We start from the raw sequence: 19,047 nt of genomic DNA, 5'->3' as shown, positions 1-19,047 counted from the left end.
AGTCATGTTCAATCCTCCCTGGTTCTTTTTCTATTATTGACAGCGGTTCAGGAAATAAACCCATTGGGTTCAAAAGCTTAAGGGTTCTCGTGTCTCTCCTCATGATCCATGTGCGCGCCACCACCATCACTTCGGAACACCTCATTTGAGCCACTCGAGACATCACGGGACTTCGCCCTCCCTCCACAATGAGCTCGACGTTAGTTGAGCCATCGATGCTACACTATGTTATGCACTCCTTGCTGAGAGGCTTTGCTGCAGTCATTTCCTCATATTATCTTGAGCACGATAAGGTCCAATAATATCATCATTCAAATGCAGCTGTAGTGTGACAAGAGAACACTGGACATCCATCCTCCTTCAGCTCAGCTTCAGTTATTTTTCTTGATTCAATGAAAAAGCCCTTATGCACAGATAAGGTGTACTGTTTGATTGAAGCCATCCCTCCAAAGGGATCCACCACCTGGATGGAAGAGTGGAATTGAACAGCCTCAGGAAGGTGGTTCCACAAATGATAGAAAAGAGGAATAAAAGAGTTGAGGTGCGGTAAGCCTAGATTTTATGAGTTTAACCAGGAGGGGGTAACTGGTAGAATCCATGCATTCTGGGGGAGAGGGGAAGGGTTGGAGGGCTGAGAGAGCAGAGGGAGCTAGAGCAGAAGCAAGGCGGTAAGAAACAGAGGCCACCAACCTATCTGCAACATGAGAGCAACAGGCCTTGTGCTTCAACCTCATTGCAAGAGATTCCAATAATATTGAGAGCTTTAGATTCTATGGAATCCGGGAAAGACATTATCCTGGGGTGATAGCCCTCAGCACGAGGGGAAAGCAGTACTCTATTGAGGCATTGGCAAGTGCCTTGTAGACTGAATAAATTCTGATTTTTCAAGGAATTATTTTGAACAGAAGATGCTCAGTCTGCAGTAGGCTTTGGAGGCCAGCTCTGCGATACGATTGGCCCAGTTGAAGTGATGGCTGATGGCGAGGCATAAAAAAGTCAAGGGAAGGAACCTCTTCCAATGGCTGACCAGGGAGATAGACCGGTGGGTAGTTTGATGACCAGTCTGGAATGACAGCGATATTTGGTCAGAAAATGATGAACACCTAGCAATTAGCATGTTCATCATATGCTCATTTCAAAAAAGTTTATGGCATAACAAATACAGGGTGTTTGATATCCAGCTAACGATGGGTGAACATTGCCAGAACATGCATTCTCATAGCACATCAGTTTATGTGACTTAGTATACAAGAGAGAGACATGTGATGATATTGTATCAATCAGCATGCATGCACATCTTCCTACACAATCCACTCTACCCAAAACATTTGGTAAGCCAATGCAAAGCAATCTGGCGAGTCATTTACGGTTGGAAAGAGTGAACATTAAATGAAAGTGTTATTTATTGTGAAAAAGTGCATGAAAGAAACATTTGAGAAGTTGCCTTTGAGAAAGAACCACAATTTTGACGTCACAACATCTACACCTGGAAGATACATTTCTTCATGTTAAATTCGGTAGTTGCACTCAAATGTTATATTTATTCTTTTAATCACAAGGAATTGATAAACTTCAAAAGCTTTCAAGCAAATAAAAAATGTGAGTGATTAATAAATTGAAATGATCAACATCCAATCAAGTGGGAAAATTTCACAGCCAATCACGGATCTTTCACAGATTTTGTTATTCACCTTGAAGCTTTTAAATTGCTGGAAAAAAACAATTACAGTTCTCCAAAGACATTTATAAAATGACAATTATTAAGAAAAATAAATAAAAAGGCACAACGACCCACATATCTTTGTACAATACCTCCAGCATCCTCCATGCTGCTGTCTGACAGCTCCTCGTCATCCTCTCCCTCATCTTGTTCCTTGGGGCCACAGCCCCCCATGGGCTCTCGTAGCTTACGAGCTATTTCAGCTTGTTCGTGTCTCAGGGCCTGCTGTTCGACCTCGAGCCTGTGGAACTCGATCTGCCCACAATCGTGCATCGACAAGTATGCAAAGTAATGTTTTTGAAGGGAAAATAAAGCAAATAGTTAAGGTGGAGAATGTTCAGAGGAAACACCATTTATGCCAACAAGGATCTAAAAGGCAAACTATTTCTCATCAAAATATACTTTTAATTGTACTTTACACTCTGATCAAAAATCACGAGTTTGTGACTTTTGGCTGATACAAGTATCCATGTACGGTAATAACCTTAATTTGGTTGAGAGGTTCATCCTGCCCTGCTGCTGGGTTGCCTTCCAAAACCCCCATCTGCTGCCGCAAGGTCTCCAGTGACCGTCTGATGTCCCTCAGTCGCTCCTGGATGTCCCCGAGCCTCTCCTATGGAATAAAAATTCAGGGTAGGATCACAGGAGGAAAACATTAATTGCTCAACTACATCATTTAATGCATAAATCATTCTAAAACACTAATTGGCCCGATTGAAACGAGTTGCACCTTCACAAAAAGTTATGCATAAGGAGTCAGCGACATACAATGTGCTGTATCGACAAATTACGTGATATGCTGGGGTAACAAAACAATAAAAATTGTCAGCCAGTTTGTATATTTTCATAATTTGGGATTTGTTTATGAAATGGTGAAACAAAAAAAACTAAAAAGAAAGAAATAAAAATAAAATTCTATTAATTAAAAATTAAAAAAAAAAAAAATTGTTGAAATCAGAATTATGTCAGACAAGGCATTAAAAGCATGTACACCTAAAAATGCTAAATTTCTGCCCACTTTCACTCTTCCTCTTTTCTCTCAAATCATAGAATTTCCTCCCGGAAACGGTTTAATCGCACTCTTCCCTCGAAGTCGTCCTCTCCCATCACAACCAGAGATATTTTCTACCCCCATTAACCCTACCCTAACCTACTAGTCAAATATCTATGGAGGGTATCCGTGCACCCCCCCCCCCCCACCAGGACTCTATCAAACCAACTTTTTAGCTTCCTTTTATGGTCCTATTCCACATTTGAGATGTTAACAAAAAAAAATTCCCGGCACTCTGGCGCTATTCAAGACAGCGTCCAAAATGGTTTTAAAAATGGTAAAATCATAGTGGATATCAAATGTCAGTTTCAAATAATCATTAATGTTATAATAATAGAGGGACAGAACCATGGAATATTCGTCTTGTAATTTTTATCAAGGATGTTTATTGTTGTTATCGTACTTGGAATTGAAGATGGTGGACAATTTGAAAGCCAGAACACACACACACACACACACACACACACACACACACACACACACACACACACACACACACACACACACACACACACACACACACACACACACACACACACACACACACACACACACACACACACACTCAAGTATTATGTGTACTAATCTTTTTATGTGTATTTTTTTTCTCTTTCCAGGTTAGATTAGTTAGCCTTGCAAGACCGTAGCTAGTCAAGATCAAAATCACAAGTCCAGATGTCAGACAAGCAAGAAATAGTTTCATGTAATCGTCAAAAGAAAGTTGTTGAAATGGAAAGAAAACGCAAACGGGAACATTGTGTCATTCATATGTCTGGAATAAAGCATTTATCGTTCACATATTTTTCAGACTTGACGAATCCAAATGATAGATTGGCACTTCTCAAAAATAAACAGGATCATCGCTTAGCTGAACCACCAGGTTCTTCACATCGAATGACAGATATCTGTCAGGGCATTCCTGATGATATCCAGGAGAACGAGGGCTATCACCGAGGATGTCACCAAAGATTTACCCTGAACCAACATAGGTTAACAGCTAGCAAACCATCTAAGGATCCTGAAGCTCCTGAACCATCTTCCAGCCAAGAAGGAAGGATAAAGCGCAAGAAGCATCAGAAAAGAACATTTTTGAACCGGATTGTATTTTCTGCAATACTGAAGGCTGAATCCATGTGAAAAAGGCAGGCATCGACACAAAGGAGGGAACCTCTTCATTTGAACATGATGGATGGCAGAAAGTGCTGCAAATAGCAGAAGAGAACAATCATGAGTGGCTCTTAAGGTGAATCGGAGGATTTGATTTGTTTGTAGCAGAGGCCTAATACCACCCAAAATGCAGAAAGCAGTATACAGCCATTAATTATCAGAAACAAGTAACTAATGATGAGGAACCAAATCCCAATGATTATTTTCCAATTTGCCACATTTTTGAGAAGTTATATACTGTATTCTATGATTTTACCCATTTTGGACGCCATCTTGAATATCTGCAGAGTGCCAGGAATTTTTTTTTGTTAACATCTCAAATGTGTAATAGGACCATAGAAGGAAGCTATGGAAAAAGAAGAAAAAGTTGGTTTGGTAGAGTCCTGGGGGGGGGGGGGGGAGGGGGTGCACGGATACCCTCCGTAGATACTCCCCTATACCCCTATTACTTGCCGGTTTACCAGGTTTCCTCCCCTCCTCCCACTCCATTTCCTTGCTTATTGTGTTCAACTGTCCAAATTAATTCTCTGCCTTTTTACCCTCTGTCACGTCACTCTTCAATCAGCCTCAATTTCACAAACATAAATACAGAAATATATATATATATGTATATATATATATATATATATATATATATATATATATATATATATATATATATATATATATATACACATATATATATACACACACACACACACACACACACACACACACACACACACACACACACACACACACACACACACACATATCTTCTTCTTCTTCTTTCGGCTGCTCCCGTTAAGGGTCACCACAGCGGATCATCGGCATGATCCGCATAGTGATTTGGCACATGTTTTACGCCGGATGCCCTTCCTGACGCAACCCTGGTCGCCTCTTACGACACAGATATGGTACACCTATTTTAACTGGGGTATACACCGGCCCAGTACACTGGTACTCACTTCGTCGACCTCGGAAGGATGACAGGCTGAGTCAACCCCCTGGTGTATTAATTCAGTGGCACAACGGGGCTTGAACTCAAGACCTTTTTGATCCCAAGCCGCTGCCCTATCCACTGTGCCAACACCAGGCTAATATATATATATATATATATATATATACATACATATACATACATATACATACATACATACATACATACATACATACATACATACATACATACACACACACACACACACACACACACACACACACACACACACACACACACACACACACACACACACACACACACACACACACACACACACACACACACACACACACACACAGTGCCTGTAGAAAGTCTATAACCCTTTCAAAAGTTTCACCTTTTGTCTTACAGCCTGGAATTAAATTGCATGAAATCAGACTTTTCCCCAACTCCATTTACACATGGGCAAATATCACCCGTCGCTTCGCTGATGATAAGACTAAAGGGGGGAGGGAGAAAAAGATGAGGGAAAGAGGGAGAGAGGGGTGGGGAAGAGGACGAAGAGAGGGGTGGGGAAGAGGAAGAGAGGGGTGGGGAAGAGGAAGGGAGGGTGGGGATGAGGAAGAGAGGGGTGGGGAAGAGGAAGAGAGGGGTGGGGAAGAGGAAGAGAGGGGTGGGGATGAGGAAGAGAGGGGTGGGGATGAGGAAGAGAGGGGTGGGGAAGAGGAAGAGAGGGGTGGTGCAGAGGGAGAGAGTGGGGAGAGTGAAGAGGTGGAGGGGAAGCGAGGAGAGGTGGGGGAAGTGACGACAGTGTGAGGTGAGAGGAAGGGAAGGCAGACATGCCGGGGACCGTTAATTACGATTCATACCGTAACATCAAAATGATTCTACATAGAATAACAGTGAAGATGGAAACAAAATAATGAATGTCTGAAACCCATTTGATGGAAATCAGGGTGATGGAGCACGGACCACTCGCCCAGGGTGAGGGGCACGGACCACTCGCCCAGGGTGACGGGGCACGGACCACTCCCTCAGGGTGACGGAGCACGGACCACTCGCTCAGGGTGACGGAGCACGGACCACTCGCTCAGGGTGACGGAGCACGGACCACTCGCTCTGAATGACGTGGCGCGGAAAAAGCGTCCACAGAGAGTGAACGATTCACTCAGAATAACGTAGCACTTTCGACAAACAACGGGCGCTCGGCAAGTGGCTTAAGCACTCATGTAAGCACTCCAATTGAATGGTTGATAAGGAATGGCTGGCCAGGCTGTCGCTGCATACCATATAGGATCCCATTAACTTTAAAGCCCGGCTTCACCACGCACACAGCAGCTTATGAAATAAAATGACTTCATCCACACTTCATCATCATGCAGAACTTCATTTTCATGCAGAACAACCTTGGAGATACGGCAATGTTAAATTGCCCGTGAGATCAACCTTGCAGAAAATCCGCCATTCTGCCTGCTTGTCTGTGCACACGTCACGTGGTACATCGTTCGCGGTCTGCACAAATATAACTTTTTTTTTTTAACGTCCGTTTTTCTTTTTTTACTACCAGATTTGCTTTCATTCCCTGTGGAGCACCTCGCGAAACAACCGAAAATGTACATAGATCTGGCAGATGCTATGTATCGGCAGTCCCTCTGGGGACAGGGTGTGTGGTCGAGCAGTGAATGCCTGAAATGACATAGCTCAACGAAGCTGGTTAATTTGTTCACTCAATATAATTCTCCAAAGATAAATTTAATTATTTGCAATTTGCACATTTTCTTGTGTATGTATGGAGCAAGGAACATAGCCTTGCTTGCTTAAAGTAAATAGGTATATCAGCTTTGTTATAAGACTCGTTATTTCTTTAAATTATCAGATTTCACAACAGATTGACACTGATTTAATCTGGACGATATCTGATCCTAAAAAGTGGACTAATTAAAGTATATCGATGATATACTTTAATTCGTCCGTGAGAGCACATCGTGGAAAATAATCTCATATAAAGCATGAAATCACTCCAAGCTCCTAATTTGAAAACTTATAGCACTTACAAAAGCGATGTACACAACGATTCATAGCTATGATGAACAGGCATTTGATATGAGTGAGGAAAGTGAAAAATAAAAACTTTATCGTAAAGAAATTGTTGCGGCCTGTTCCAAATCAGGTTGAGGTTGAGCAGGCCAAAAAACATGGCAGATTCAGACCACAGCGAGGTTACCCAGGAAACTTCAGACAATGAGGATCTCCTGATGAAGGATATAATTAAATAAGGCCATTAAATGTCTTCAAAAGGGATGTTTTAATTAACCTAAACACCCAATTTTTACTCTTGCACTTCCTTGGAGTATTCTTTGTGTGCATTCAGTTTCAGCTTGCTAGGTTTTATGGTTTTGTTGTTATGGACACACACACACACACACACACACACACACACACACACACACACACACACACACACACACACACACACACACACACACACACACACACACACACACACACACACACACACAAACACACACAAATTCTACAAATTTAAGAAAATTAATTTAAAATACAGAACTAGAATATCTTGGTTGGATAAGTGTCCACCCCCCTTATAATAGCAATTGTAAATCAGCTCAGGTAGAACCAATCACCTTCAAAAATCTCACACCAAGTTAATTGGCCTCTGCCTGTGTTAAATTGTAGCAAATCTGACGATTTCAGAATAAAAATCAGCCGTTCCTATGGGCTTCTTCTCTTGGGTAGTGCATTTCACAGCAAAGACTCAACCATGAGCACCAAGGAGCTTTCAAAAGACCTCCGGGATAAAGTTGTGGAAAGGCACAAATCAGGGGATGGATAAAATATATTTCAAAGGACTTGAATATCCCTTGGAGCACAGTCAAGAGAAAAATTAAGAAGTGGAAGGCATGTGGTATCACCAAGACCCTGCCTAGATTAGGTTGTTCCTCCAAACTGGATGACCAAGCAAGGAGGAGACTGATCAGAGAGGCCACAAAGAGGCCATTGGCAACTTTGAAAGAGCTACAGGGTGTTTCAAAAAGATTGATACAACTTTGACTTCCTGCCATTTCTTTGTTTTTTGACCGATACCGTTTTCCTTTTCAGGATGTGGTGGTGTTATCGAGGTATTTGTTCCCTGGGATTTCTAGCTCCATAGCTCAACTATGCCATTGAAAGTGAAGCAGAAGACAAAAGTGGTGGCTCTGTGGTATGAGACTAAATCATATGTCGACACCCGCTGGAGGTTTTGCCGGGAATACGACCTCAGAACACGTAATGGACCCACAAATTGTGCCATTCAATGTACTGTGAAACATTTTGAGCACAAGGGTACAGTGCACAACCAGAGCAAGGGCAACAGTGGTGGGCCAGCATCAGTAACCAAGAGCTAGCCACCATCGACGCCATGCAGGATTCTGCAGTGGACAGTCCCAAGAAGTCCCACCGCCGGCGCTCCCAGGAGCGAGACATCAAACGAACATCAGTCTGGTGTATCCTCACTAAAGAACTGAAGCTTTTCCCATCCATAATCTCTATTAGGCATAAACTGAGTCAAGATGGCATGAGAAGGAGACTTGATATGTGCAATTGGCTCAGTGACAGGATGGAGCAGGACCCAAACTGGATCAACCTGATCTGGTTCAGTGATGAAGCCCATTTCCACTTGAACGGTGGAATCAACAACCACAAAAATATTTTCTGGCGGGTGTCTACGTATGATTTATTCTCATACCAAAGAGCCACAACTTTTGTCTTCTGCTTCACCGTCAATGGCATAGTTGAGCTACACAGCTAGAAATCCGAGGGAACAAATACCAGGATAACAACATCAAAGCCATGAAAGGGAAAACGGTATAGGTTAAAAAACAAAGAAATGGCAGGAAGTCAAATTTGCATCAATCTATTTGAAACATCCTGTACATACCTTTATGGCAAAGCCTCGTCACTGTGTGCATGAGAAAACAACATCGCAAGCACTCCACAAGTCTGGCCTGTATGGTAGGGAGACAAGAAGGAAGCCATTACTCAAAAAAGGCCACCTTGAGTCCCGTTTGAGGTATGCAAAAAAAACTCAAAAACATCAAACCACTCCAGAGATTCTGAAGCCATGTGGAAAAAAGTTTTGTAGTCTGATGAAACCAAGATGGAACTTTTTGGCCTACACATTTGGCACAAATCCAACACAGCAAATCACCCAAAGAACACCATCCTGACTATACAGCATGGTGGTGGCAACATCAGGAAATGGGGATGTTTCTCATCAGCAGGGAATGGGGCACTTGTCATGATGGAAGGGAAAATGGATGGAGCAAAATACAGAAGAATCCGAAAGGAAAACCTGCTGACCTCTGCAAGAATGCTGAAATTGGGGCAGAAGTTCACCTTTCAGCATGACAATAACCTGAAGCACACAGCCAAAGCTACACTGGAGTGGCTAAGGAACAAAAAGATAAATATCCTTCAGTGGCCCAGTCAGAGCCCCGACCTGAATCCAATTTCATATCTGTGGCATAACTTGAAGATTGCTCTCCATCAACGCTCCCCATGCAACTTGCCTGAGCTTGAACAGTTTTGTGCAGAACAATGGGCAAATATTGCCCAATCAAGGTGTGCAAAGTTGGTGGAGACCTATCCCAACAGACTCACAGCCACAATCACTGTCAAAGGTGCTTCCACCAAGTATAGTATGAACTCAGGGGGGTGGCCATTTATCCAATCAAGATATTCTAGTTTGGTGTTTTTCAAAATTAATTTTCTAACATTTGTAGAATTTGTATTTTTTACGTTGAAGTTGTGGGTTATGATGTGTAAATAAAGGTGGAAAAAGTCTGATTTAATGCAATTTAATTGCAGGTTACAAGGTAACAAAAGGTGAAAATTTTGAAAGAGGGTCTCGACTGTTTGGGACAAAACACACACACACACACACACACACACACACACACACACACACACACACACACACACACACACACACACACACACACAATCTTGTTTTGTTATGGTTTATGGAAACAGACACAGGTAATACAATTGTAATAACCCAGACTGGCAGGTTATGCACCATAACGAGTATGCAGGGAAGCGAATATGATGGGAAGGGGAATAAATGGACAAAAGACAAAGGAAAAGGATGTTGCATTGGGGAATAAGAATAGAGTGTGGGAAGGAAAGAAAGATGTAGGTGGCATATATAGAGGTGGACATGGGAGGGTGAGAAGCATTCCGGCATTTTTACATACTGTACATATGTAGGTGGGGGCCTACAAATTGCCCTTTTGAACAAAACAACCTGTCATTACACCACCTGGTTTAAACTCCCACGAAGGGTTGTAATTGTTTACAAGAGATATTGACATAGTTTGTGTAAAATAATCTCAGACCGAAAAAAAAACAACAAACTCAACCACTACATTTATATAAAAGCCAATTTCCAGTCCAGTAATCAGCGATGATACAACTATAATCACAGACATTCAGAAGCTAAAGCAATGTCTCCCCGCTTTTGATCCACTTTGACCCCTGTAAAATAAAAAGGAAGACACCAGATAAACGTCAACATGCTTTAGTCTGTAGGAGCTCTGGTGAGGTTTTTTTTTTGTCTTAAGTCTTGTCTCGATTGGTTGAAATATAAATGCTTGGCAGGCCAGAAACGTTGATTTTGCGTCGGAATTTGACCCTTGACCGCCAACAGGATATAAAGAAAATCACCAAACCAATGCGGGTCAACGTCAATCTATAGATGTTTTGATAAGGTATAATTTTGCCAATTATTGTCTGGATTGGTTGAAATAGAGGCATGGCAAGCCAAAAGCCATAATTTAGCAACTCATTTTGACCTTTGATCCAAAACAATTTGACCCGAAAACGACCAATCCGAAATTTATCCACGCATCCCTATCGGGCTGTTTAAAAGCACCTTTGTGCCAACTTTCATCTCTATCGACTCAAACACAAGGGAATAGAGATGAAGGAATGGTGAGTGCTTGTAATTTGTAGGAAGGAAGGAGAGAAGGAAAAAGGGGGAAAAAAAACAATACATCTCCCTTCAATGTAGAAGGGGAGACAAAATGAACTTGACAACATGATTGATGGTACAAAGAGCTGCAGTACTCCTTAACCAAACAAAACAAGTCATTACAAGTACACAACATCCGACCATCCCTACAAATCAAAATCCATGCACTCATTGTCCACCCATTAAAACATAAATGCGTGCAACGAAATGAGATTGGGGTGGTTTGCAGGTTTGGGAGGGGTGGGGGTCAAAGAAAAGGAAATATTAACCATGATGTACAAAAAATGAATGTCACAAAAAGTACATGTCATTAGCGTTAACAAGGGTGGCTGACACGCGCGCACGCGCGCGCACACACACACACACACACACACACACACACACACACACACACACACACACACACACACACACACACACACACACACACACACACACACACACACACACACACACACACACACACGGAAAAGGACTACTGTTATTCAAGGCAGTAAATAATTACTATCTGCCTCCTGTACTGGACTGCATCAAACAAATGGCATTCACAATTTGGAGCTCATTCAACTCCAACAGGCTCACTGCTCACCTCCACTCATTTGTTCCTCGTTTCTCTCACCTGTGAAACCAACTTTCCCAGTCCGTTCAGTCCCATTCTTCCCTCCAGGGTTTCAAGACGAATGTTCACCACTACCTCACCACTACCCATCCAAGCTCATGATCTCTTCTACCCCCAAGTGACGCCATTCTGAAGAACTTCCTTTTTCAAGTGCATTGTGATTTTTTCCCCCTCTCTCTCTCACCACTCTTTGTTTGTTAGTTATCGGATGGTTTGTTCCTTTTCTGTTCTATCCCCACTTTCTCCTTCGTGTCCCTCTCCCCCTTCCCTTGGTCTCATTTTCACTTTCACTTCTACTCTGCTGTTGAGGTTTCCCCCTTTCCATTTTGTTTCCTTCAATTCTGTTCGAGCTCTTCCATGAGCCTCGATCATGTATATAAATAAACTAGAACGGGCACTCATATAGCGCATACCTTCGCCGCCACTACTTTTTTTGTTCTTGGTATGAGTGTGGGGAACTGGTTTCATATGAATGGTCTTATGACACAAACCACATATCTATAATGTCATGACCCCCCCCGACTTTCAGGGGCTACGGACTAAACAACAATCAACTCACGTCGTTTTGGCGAGTCTTCACTCGCAAGCTCGGTGAATACAACGTTTCAACAAGAAAAGGTAATCTCGTTTGATGCTGGTTTCATGCAAATCGAATAAGAATTGACTGAGTTATGCCGAAAACCGCATATTTTTCAAGGGCGTGACCCCCCTCCCGACATTTTACCCCAACCGGTGACATGTGTTATGACGTCATTGTGTCACAAGATTGGGCATTAAATTCTGAACATTTTGGTGCTGGGCTCATGTAAAGCGGACAAGAATTGACCGCGTTATGACAAAAACCGCATATTTTTCAAGGTCGTGACCCCCCTGACCTTTGACCCCTAACCGGTAACAAGAGTATGGGCGTCATTGTGTCATATTGCATATCACAAGATGAGGCGTTGAATTCTGAACATTTTGGCGTTAGTTGCATGCAAATTGAATAAAAATTGACCGTGTTATCGTAAAAAGACGATTTTGACCTTTTCGTGACCTTGACCTTTGACCCGAACGATCCCAAAATCTAATCGAATGCTTCCTGGCTAATAACCAATCATCCCACCAAATTTCATGCAATTCGGTTTAATACTTTTTGAGTTATACAAATCACAAGATTACAAATAAATAAATACACGCCGACCAAAACATAACCTTTCGCAGAATGCGAAGGTAATAAACTGTGACTTTCACCAGTTAAGTATTATCATGTTGAATATGAATGTTAATATGAATCATGTTGAATAAGCAATTAATGGGTTTGAAAAAGGCAGCGATGACTGTGCCCAAATCCAAAGTGGCGTTTTTTTGATCCAAAAATATTTTCTTTTAACAAGTATCTGATGAAAAAAAAAAAAACTCCAACATTCGCAACAAACCAATGATGACGTACGTGCAAATCGGCTGGAACATTGAAACACCTCAAGGCCTCCAGAGGTACGACAACATCTGTTTACTCCAACCGTCCTTACCTGCCTCGTAAGTCTCGCAAGCTCGGCCTGCGCGCTCCGAAGATCCATCTTTCCACTTCCCTTCTTTGCCATAATGGATCCGGCACTTTCCAGAAGCTTGGACCTGATTGTGAAAGGATCACAAGAGGATGCCCCATTGAAGCACGAGATGACAGCGCATCATTTAATAATGACAGAGCGAATCATTTAAGACTTGTGCATCACGATCGGTTTGTTGTACTGGGGTATACTTTGAAGGCTTGTGGCTGAAGTGGTAGCCAGACAGACGGACAACCTGCCGTGCAAACGGGAACAGTTCGTCACGGCGCACCAGCAGGGATTCATCAAGAAGACACAACTGAGCGGCCGCTTCATTCACGGTCACCTGTTGTGCACAGTGATGAACGGCCAAAGTTCATAAAGCCTGTAAGCATCACGAAAATGGTGCTCACGGATCAGAACGAGCAAGTTTTCAGGTTGAAATACACTTTTGTTTCTGTCTTTCTTGACAATGGAAGAATCGACGAAATCATTTGTGGCCATACATAGCACTCTTCAATTATTAAACTATGAGATGCCGACACAAACAATGAAATTTTGCTCAATTCAGGAATGTTAAATTTTCCAACAAGGTGATTCACTGGAAAAAAAACAAAAACAAACAAACTGAAAAAGCCCCTTAACAAAAAAGAAAAAAAAAAACAGTAAGAAGAAGATGCCCGACAAGTCAGCAGAGCATTTTCCGAATGCATGGAAAGGTGCAATTAGAGAGAGATAGTATTTTTTCCAAGTCCGATCAGTAATCTGTTTGCCCTTTGTCTTCTCACTCTTCCATGAGCCTAAATATTGATTACAAATATTTATATTTTTTAACTGGGGGACATCAGTACAAAAACCCCAAAATAGTGCAGAATATGTTGTTGTTTTTTTGAAATTACAGAAAAACATTTGCATTGATATTCTGAAGATGAAACAGTAAACGAGCATGTAAAACTATTGGTATTTTGTTACAATTTTGCTATACAAGAAACCATATATTGTGACATGTTCCCGACACAAGGCACAACACTTTGCAAAAGCAACAGGAAATACACCGGATAAAAGACAAGGAATTTCTGAACAAGAAAATAATGTCGAAGTTGTCGCGCTGTACACTGATGGAGAGAACTAAAGCACTCAGTGCTCAACATTAATGTCATATCTGGTGATGAGACCGAGGCACAAGACCCATAACACTCATCACAGACAGCACTGTGGCCTATTTTGTTTTTAACCACTTTTCTTCTGTTACATGCCTGGTGTTGGCTTAATGGTTAGGGTGGCGGGCTTTGGATCCTCGGGTCCTGAGTTTGAATCCCACTCAGCTGTTGAATTAATACCAGGTGGGGTTAACTCGACCTGTCATCCTTCCGAGGTCGGCAAAAATGAGTGCCAGCTTGCTGGTACACTGTGTCAGAGTGGCGACCCGTCGAGGATTGTACCCAATACCCAAGGAGATTGCTTAAGCAGCACTAACGCACTGCACAGAGTATGGTCCCAATCTTCTCTCCTCTCCTCCTTCTGTTACCATAGAGCACTCAGAACAAATGTACGATATGGTATTGAGATATATACACACGTCCTGCCACCGGGACGGCTTGCAGTATGTCTCCGATTCCTCTCTATCCCCATAGCTACTTTCTCTTCTGTGTTGACAGGTCCCGCATCACTCCTGATGATGGCATAACTGTCTATGTAAATAATTCCATTCTGCACAATTAAATGTGTAAAATAACCCCTTCTCGCCCCCCTCCCCCCCCCAACCCCGATCACTTACACTCACACACACTATATACATCTATTCCCTCTCACATGGATCCACTCGTAACCATCCAGCCAAACTCTGTTCCTCACCTGCAGCTATCTGACCTGTCACCACACCAGCTAACTGGTGTCAACCCTGCAACAAGCCATGACATTGCATCAAAGCCCTGAAGCAACTCTGTGAGATTGACACCAGCAGTAAACTTACCCAACCCAGATTTTCTTTTCAACTGGTTCTTTCTGGTTGGTTTGTTATTTCTCCCTCTCTGGTTCTCTCTTTCTCATGACGAACTTTTGATTCATGACGAACCTCCTCTGCCCATGTTCTTGTCAAAGCCATATCTATCTGGCTATTGTGAAGGAGTAAACTCAATGCCGCAGAATATGGCTGTTCACACAGGTGGCCGCTCACAAAGGGAATGGCCTGCCATCTACACAGCATCCGATAAATATTTGGTCTGGGAATAGTTTCACAAAAGCAGACCCTCTCACATGCACAGGTTTATCCCATGCCATCTGTGGCTCTCTTCGATCCAACCTCTCAGCCCGATCACACTGAATACTATGGAGATGCTGTTAAGATCAAACAGCTTGCTTTCTCGACATGGAAGGCTAACAAGACTGAGAGCAGCTTTATTCACTTCATAAGGCTCACTGAAATTGTGCATCCATCCTTAGGAAATCCAAAAAGCATAATCTTGCAAATATCAAGGTTTAACTTTCCAATCTAACTCACCAAACTCTTCCAATTGTATCCAAGGACAACTCCACTAATGGCTCGCAGACTTCCTCTTCTGTCGCAACCATGTTGCCCTTAATTGAGTTCTCATCGTCTCGTCCTGTCCAGACTGGAGTTCCTCAAGGCAGTTTTCTGGGCCCTGTTCCTTTTCTGGTTTTCATCAATGATCACTCTGACTCTCTGTAAAATCCCCTTTATCTCTTTGCTGATGACTCCACCCTCTGCCTTACAATCTGTCATCCCTCAGATTGGCAAGCAGCAGCCTCTTCACTCTCTGCAGATCTGGGTGAAATCACAAGCTGATACAACACATGGAACATGTCTTTCAATCCTGACAAATGTCACACTTTCACCATGTCTCTTCGAAAGGACCGCCTGGAACCCCCCCCCCGCCCACCCCCAATATACTTTCTCAACAATCTTCTTGAAGAAGTCCGTTCATTCAAGCTTCTGGTTCTCACTATCTGCCATGATCTTTCCTGGGAAAGACACATTTCCAAGTTGGCTTCCAAAGCCAGTCGCCGACTGGGCATCCTCCGTCATGCAAAGTCTTTCCTTGGCATACACAAAGCTTCCGTCCACAGCCTGATGGAGTACTGCTCTCACCTCTGGGTTGGTGCTCCCGCCTCACCTTTCTCGGCTTCACGCTGTGGAAACCAAGGCATTTAGGATCATTGGTATCTCCCGCAATGAGGCTGTCTTTGAGCCTCTCACTTTCTCGCCGCAGGCAGGTTGGTGGTCTTTCTGTCTTCTGCCATCTCTTCTCCGGCCTCGCCCCTCCCCTCCCCCCGCTCTGTCCGAGATATTTCCCCCATATTTCCGCAGGGCACTCAAGGTCCGCCAGCAACCGCCTTCTGGAAAAAGCTACCAAAATTACAAATCACTGCTCACCTTCACTCTTACATTCCTCTTTTTCCCACCTTTGGAACAAACTCCAAACACTCTCTTCAATCCCACTCTTCCTCCAGGTCTTCAAAACAGCTCTTCACCACCATCTCTTATTTTCCCCCCATCCAAAACCACGATCTTTTCTACTCCCCGTAAATCCACCCCAAACCCACCTTCTTCAATCAAATTCCCTGCTTTCCTTCCTTAAATTCCCTGTAGTGTCCATCTTGTTTACCCTGTGTAACCATGCCCCATCCCTCTCACTTCCACAGATCTCATGTCTGTTCCCCACTGTTTTGTCTTTCCCTCTGCCACCCCTCTTATCAGCTGCTCCCCTTGTTGTACGTTCTGTGTGTTTGCTCTCATACGAGCCTAGGACAGTGTACGCAAGAAAACAAAGAAACAAACAAAAAAAACCCCATCTCCTTTCTAAAAGTGATGGTGACGGCTCGTCAAATACATCTCTCAGAGACGTAGTTTCCTTGTGAAAAAGCAATTGCCACCTTCTTGACAATGTCCCTCCCAGACTCCTTTAATTTCTTGTATTATACCCTCAAAAAACGTTTCACTCGTCTTTCTACAACTGCACACCAGGTATACCAAAATCCATTTTCAGAGATAACTCTTGAAGGGCCTTGTTAAACATGACCTATGCTCTCATAAAAATTCCACTTAATAACACTCCTATTTTCTGACTAATAGTTTTCTACTAACATCAAAAGAATGACCAAATAAACCTCGATAAAAATATTAGGGATTATCAAACTCCAAAGTTGAATTTTATAAAATAAGTAAAGCAATGAGAAGTACATTGGTTCAAATGCAGTATCTTTGCTGTTAATATTGAAATAAAAGTGTTCACTCAAATGAATATGAGTTTTTTGTCAAAAAAAAATGAAGAATTAAAACGACATTGTTGTCATAAATGCCCCCGAAATATTTAAAAAAAGAGTCATGTTGCAATGGAGGGGGACAACATGGCAAAAAGAACAAAAAGGCTGTACCTCATGCAAAGTCAGTTGCCGACCATCCTTGCGCTTCGAGTCAAAGCGACCGTAGATGGCGCTGAATTTACGAATCTCCTCTATACGCCGTGGGTCTCCATGGGTCATGTCAGCAATGTGTGCCAGAGATTTACCCTGTTTTCGATCACTTCGTAGTAACTCGTGCAGTTCAGCAGGCGACGGAGGTGGGCGAAGTGTCCGACCCTTCAGCTTTTTTTCTGCACACTCACTTAGTGCCCGGATTGTCGCTTCATCCAAAAGGCCACCTGCTGCCTCAGCAGCAGAGGCAATAGTGTGAGGAGGCGGGGGCAGCAGCGGCGACATTGGGGGGCTTTGGCCTTCATCAGCAGAGCGGCAGCCCGAATCTGCCGGTGACAAGACCTGGACACCGGTACTGCTGCCCAACAAAATACGACTCCCATTTTGTCCTCCTGAATGCACTGGTATTACTTTATGTACAGTAGGAATTACCAAAGGAAGGCGAGGATGATTTATCATAGGTCCTTGTGCTTTTCCGAATGCAGCGAGTACCTGTGGAAGACCAGAAAGGGACGGTGAGCCATCGGGACCTATATACAAACGTAAGAGTCCAGCACTGCCACCACCTGGTAGTCGTTGCGCAAGCTGAATCTGAGACTCCAACGCTGAACTAACAGGGTTCGGTCCAGCAATAGCAGCTGGTGTGAGATCTTGCAGACGGGCCAGTGCAATACTCGCAGAAGGTAATCGTCCAAGGGGCTGGCTGAAGCTGCCTGGATTGGCAACCCATTCTTGGAGGGCCTTCTGCAGACGCCGCACATGAAGCGGCTTTCTGGCCATACCGACCAATGCCATGATCTCCAAAAATTCATCCTCAGCAGCGTTACAAAGTTGTTGGACATCATCGCCCCCCTGTGCAACAAATGTCTCATAGTACAAGAGCAGGTTGGCTCTCTGGAGCACTCGGTACAGTTGAAGCTCACCCAGTGTGACTGGAGCCAAGGAAGGCATAGCTGTTGCTGAAGAAGCCTCTGCACCGAGGCTTGCTGCTACTTGCCTCTCGAGTGTGTGCTGAGCCAGCTCAGCTCAGTGGAGCAGCACTCAATGGACTACTGGAAGGATGGGGAGAAAGGAGGAGGATGAGAGGTAGGAGTAAGAAAAACATTTTTTGAAGAGGGAAGTGCAATATTGAAGTTCATGAAGAATGGGTATATTTTGATGAACCAAGACACAACATGGTAACGAAATGACAACATATCCAACAAGATTGCTCTGATCCAGTGCTTCAGATAAACTTGGACACTTTGTTATAATCCATGGCTCCTCTATTCCTATCAGGAGAAATAAATTTTTCTCATGCAGAGAAAATAGCGAACTCTTGCACTTTCACTTCACCATTACGAGGCTTGCCATGACATCGGTATGAATGAACACTCAAGGTGACTTCAGATATAACATTCTCGTAGTAATCCAGTACCATAACAACCTCAACTACAGTGAAGTCAATGGTGCACCATCGCAAATCCCCACGCTTCCCAGTTCCCACCTAAAGCAAGGCTGGAAGATGGCAAACAGTTACACCAGGAATGACACAATATCAAATTTTGAGTTAAAAAAAAATCTTCTGTTTT

At 43.1% G+C, this 19,047-nt stretch overlaps 1 protein-coding gene across 13 annotated transcripts in view; it reads right to left on the bottom strand.

The window, feature by feature from the left end:
• Window positions 1-19,047, bottom strand: part of LOC147029707 (NGFI-A-binding protein 1-like) — a 60,489-nt gene that overhangs the window by 11,047 nt on the left and 30,395 nt on the right. For 7 of the 13 annotated variants that reach the window (XM_085872961.1, XM_085872962.1, XM_085872960.1 and 4 more), the window contains 6 exons: window positions 17,438-18,528; window positions 13,255-13,388; window positions 13,025-13,127; window positions 2,205-2,333; window positions 1,813-1,975; window positions 1,445-1,486 (listed from right to left, as the gene is read on the bottom strand). In XM_085872961.1, coding sequence (XP_085729087.1) covers window positions 1,445-1,486; window positions 1,813-1,975; window positions 2,205-2,333; window positions 13,025-13,127; window positions 13,255-13,388; window positions 17,438-18,427 — 1,561 coding nt within the window. In that variant the 5' untranslated portion in view covers window positions 18,428-18,528. The remainder of the gene's footprint in view (window positions 1-1,444; window positions 1,487-1,812; window positions 1,976-2,204; window positions 2,334-13,024; window positions 13,128-13,254; window positions 13,389-17,437; window positions 18,529-19,047) is intronic. The other 6 variants (XM_085872963.1, XM_085872957.1, XM_085872959.1 and 3 more) reach the window with 4 other exon arrangements.

The sequence above is a fragment of the Eptatretus burgeri genome, chromosome 3 (assembly GCF_056783735.1).
Source record: "Eptatretus burgeri isolate ZD-2024b chromosome 3, Ebu_testis_v1, whole genome shotgun sequence".
Taxonomy (NCBI): Eukaryota; Metazoa; Chordata; class Myxini; order Myxiniformes; family Myxinidae; genus Eptatretus; species Eptatretus burgeri.
This window is presented reverse-complemented; position numbering and strand designations above follow the sequence as displayed.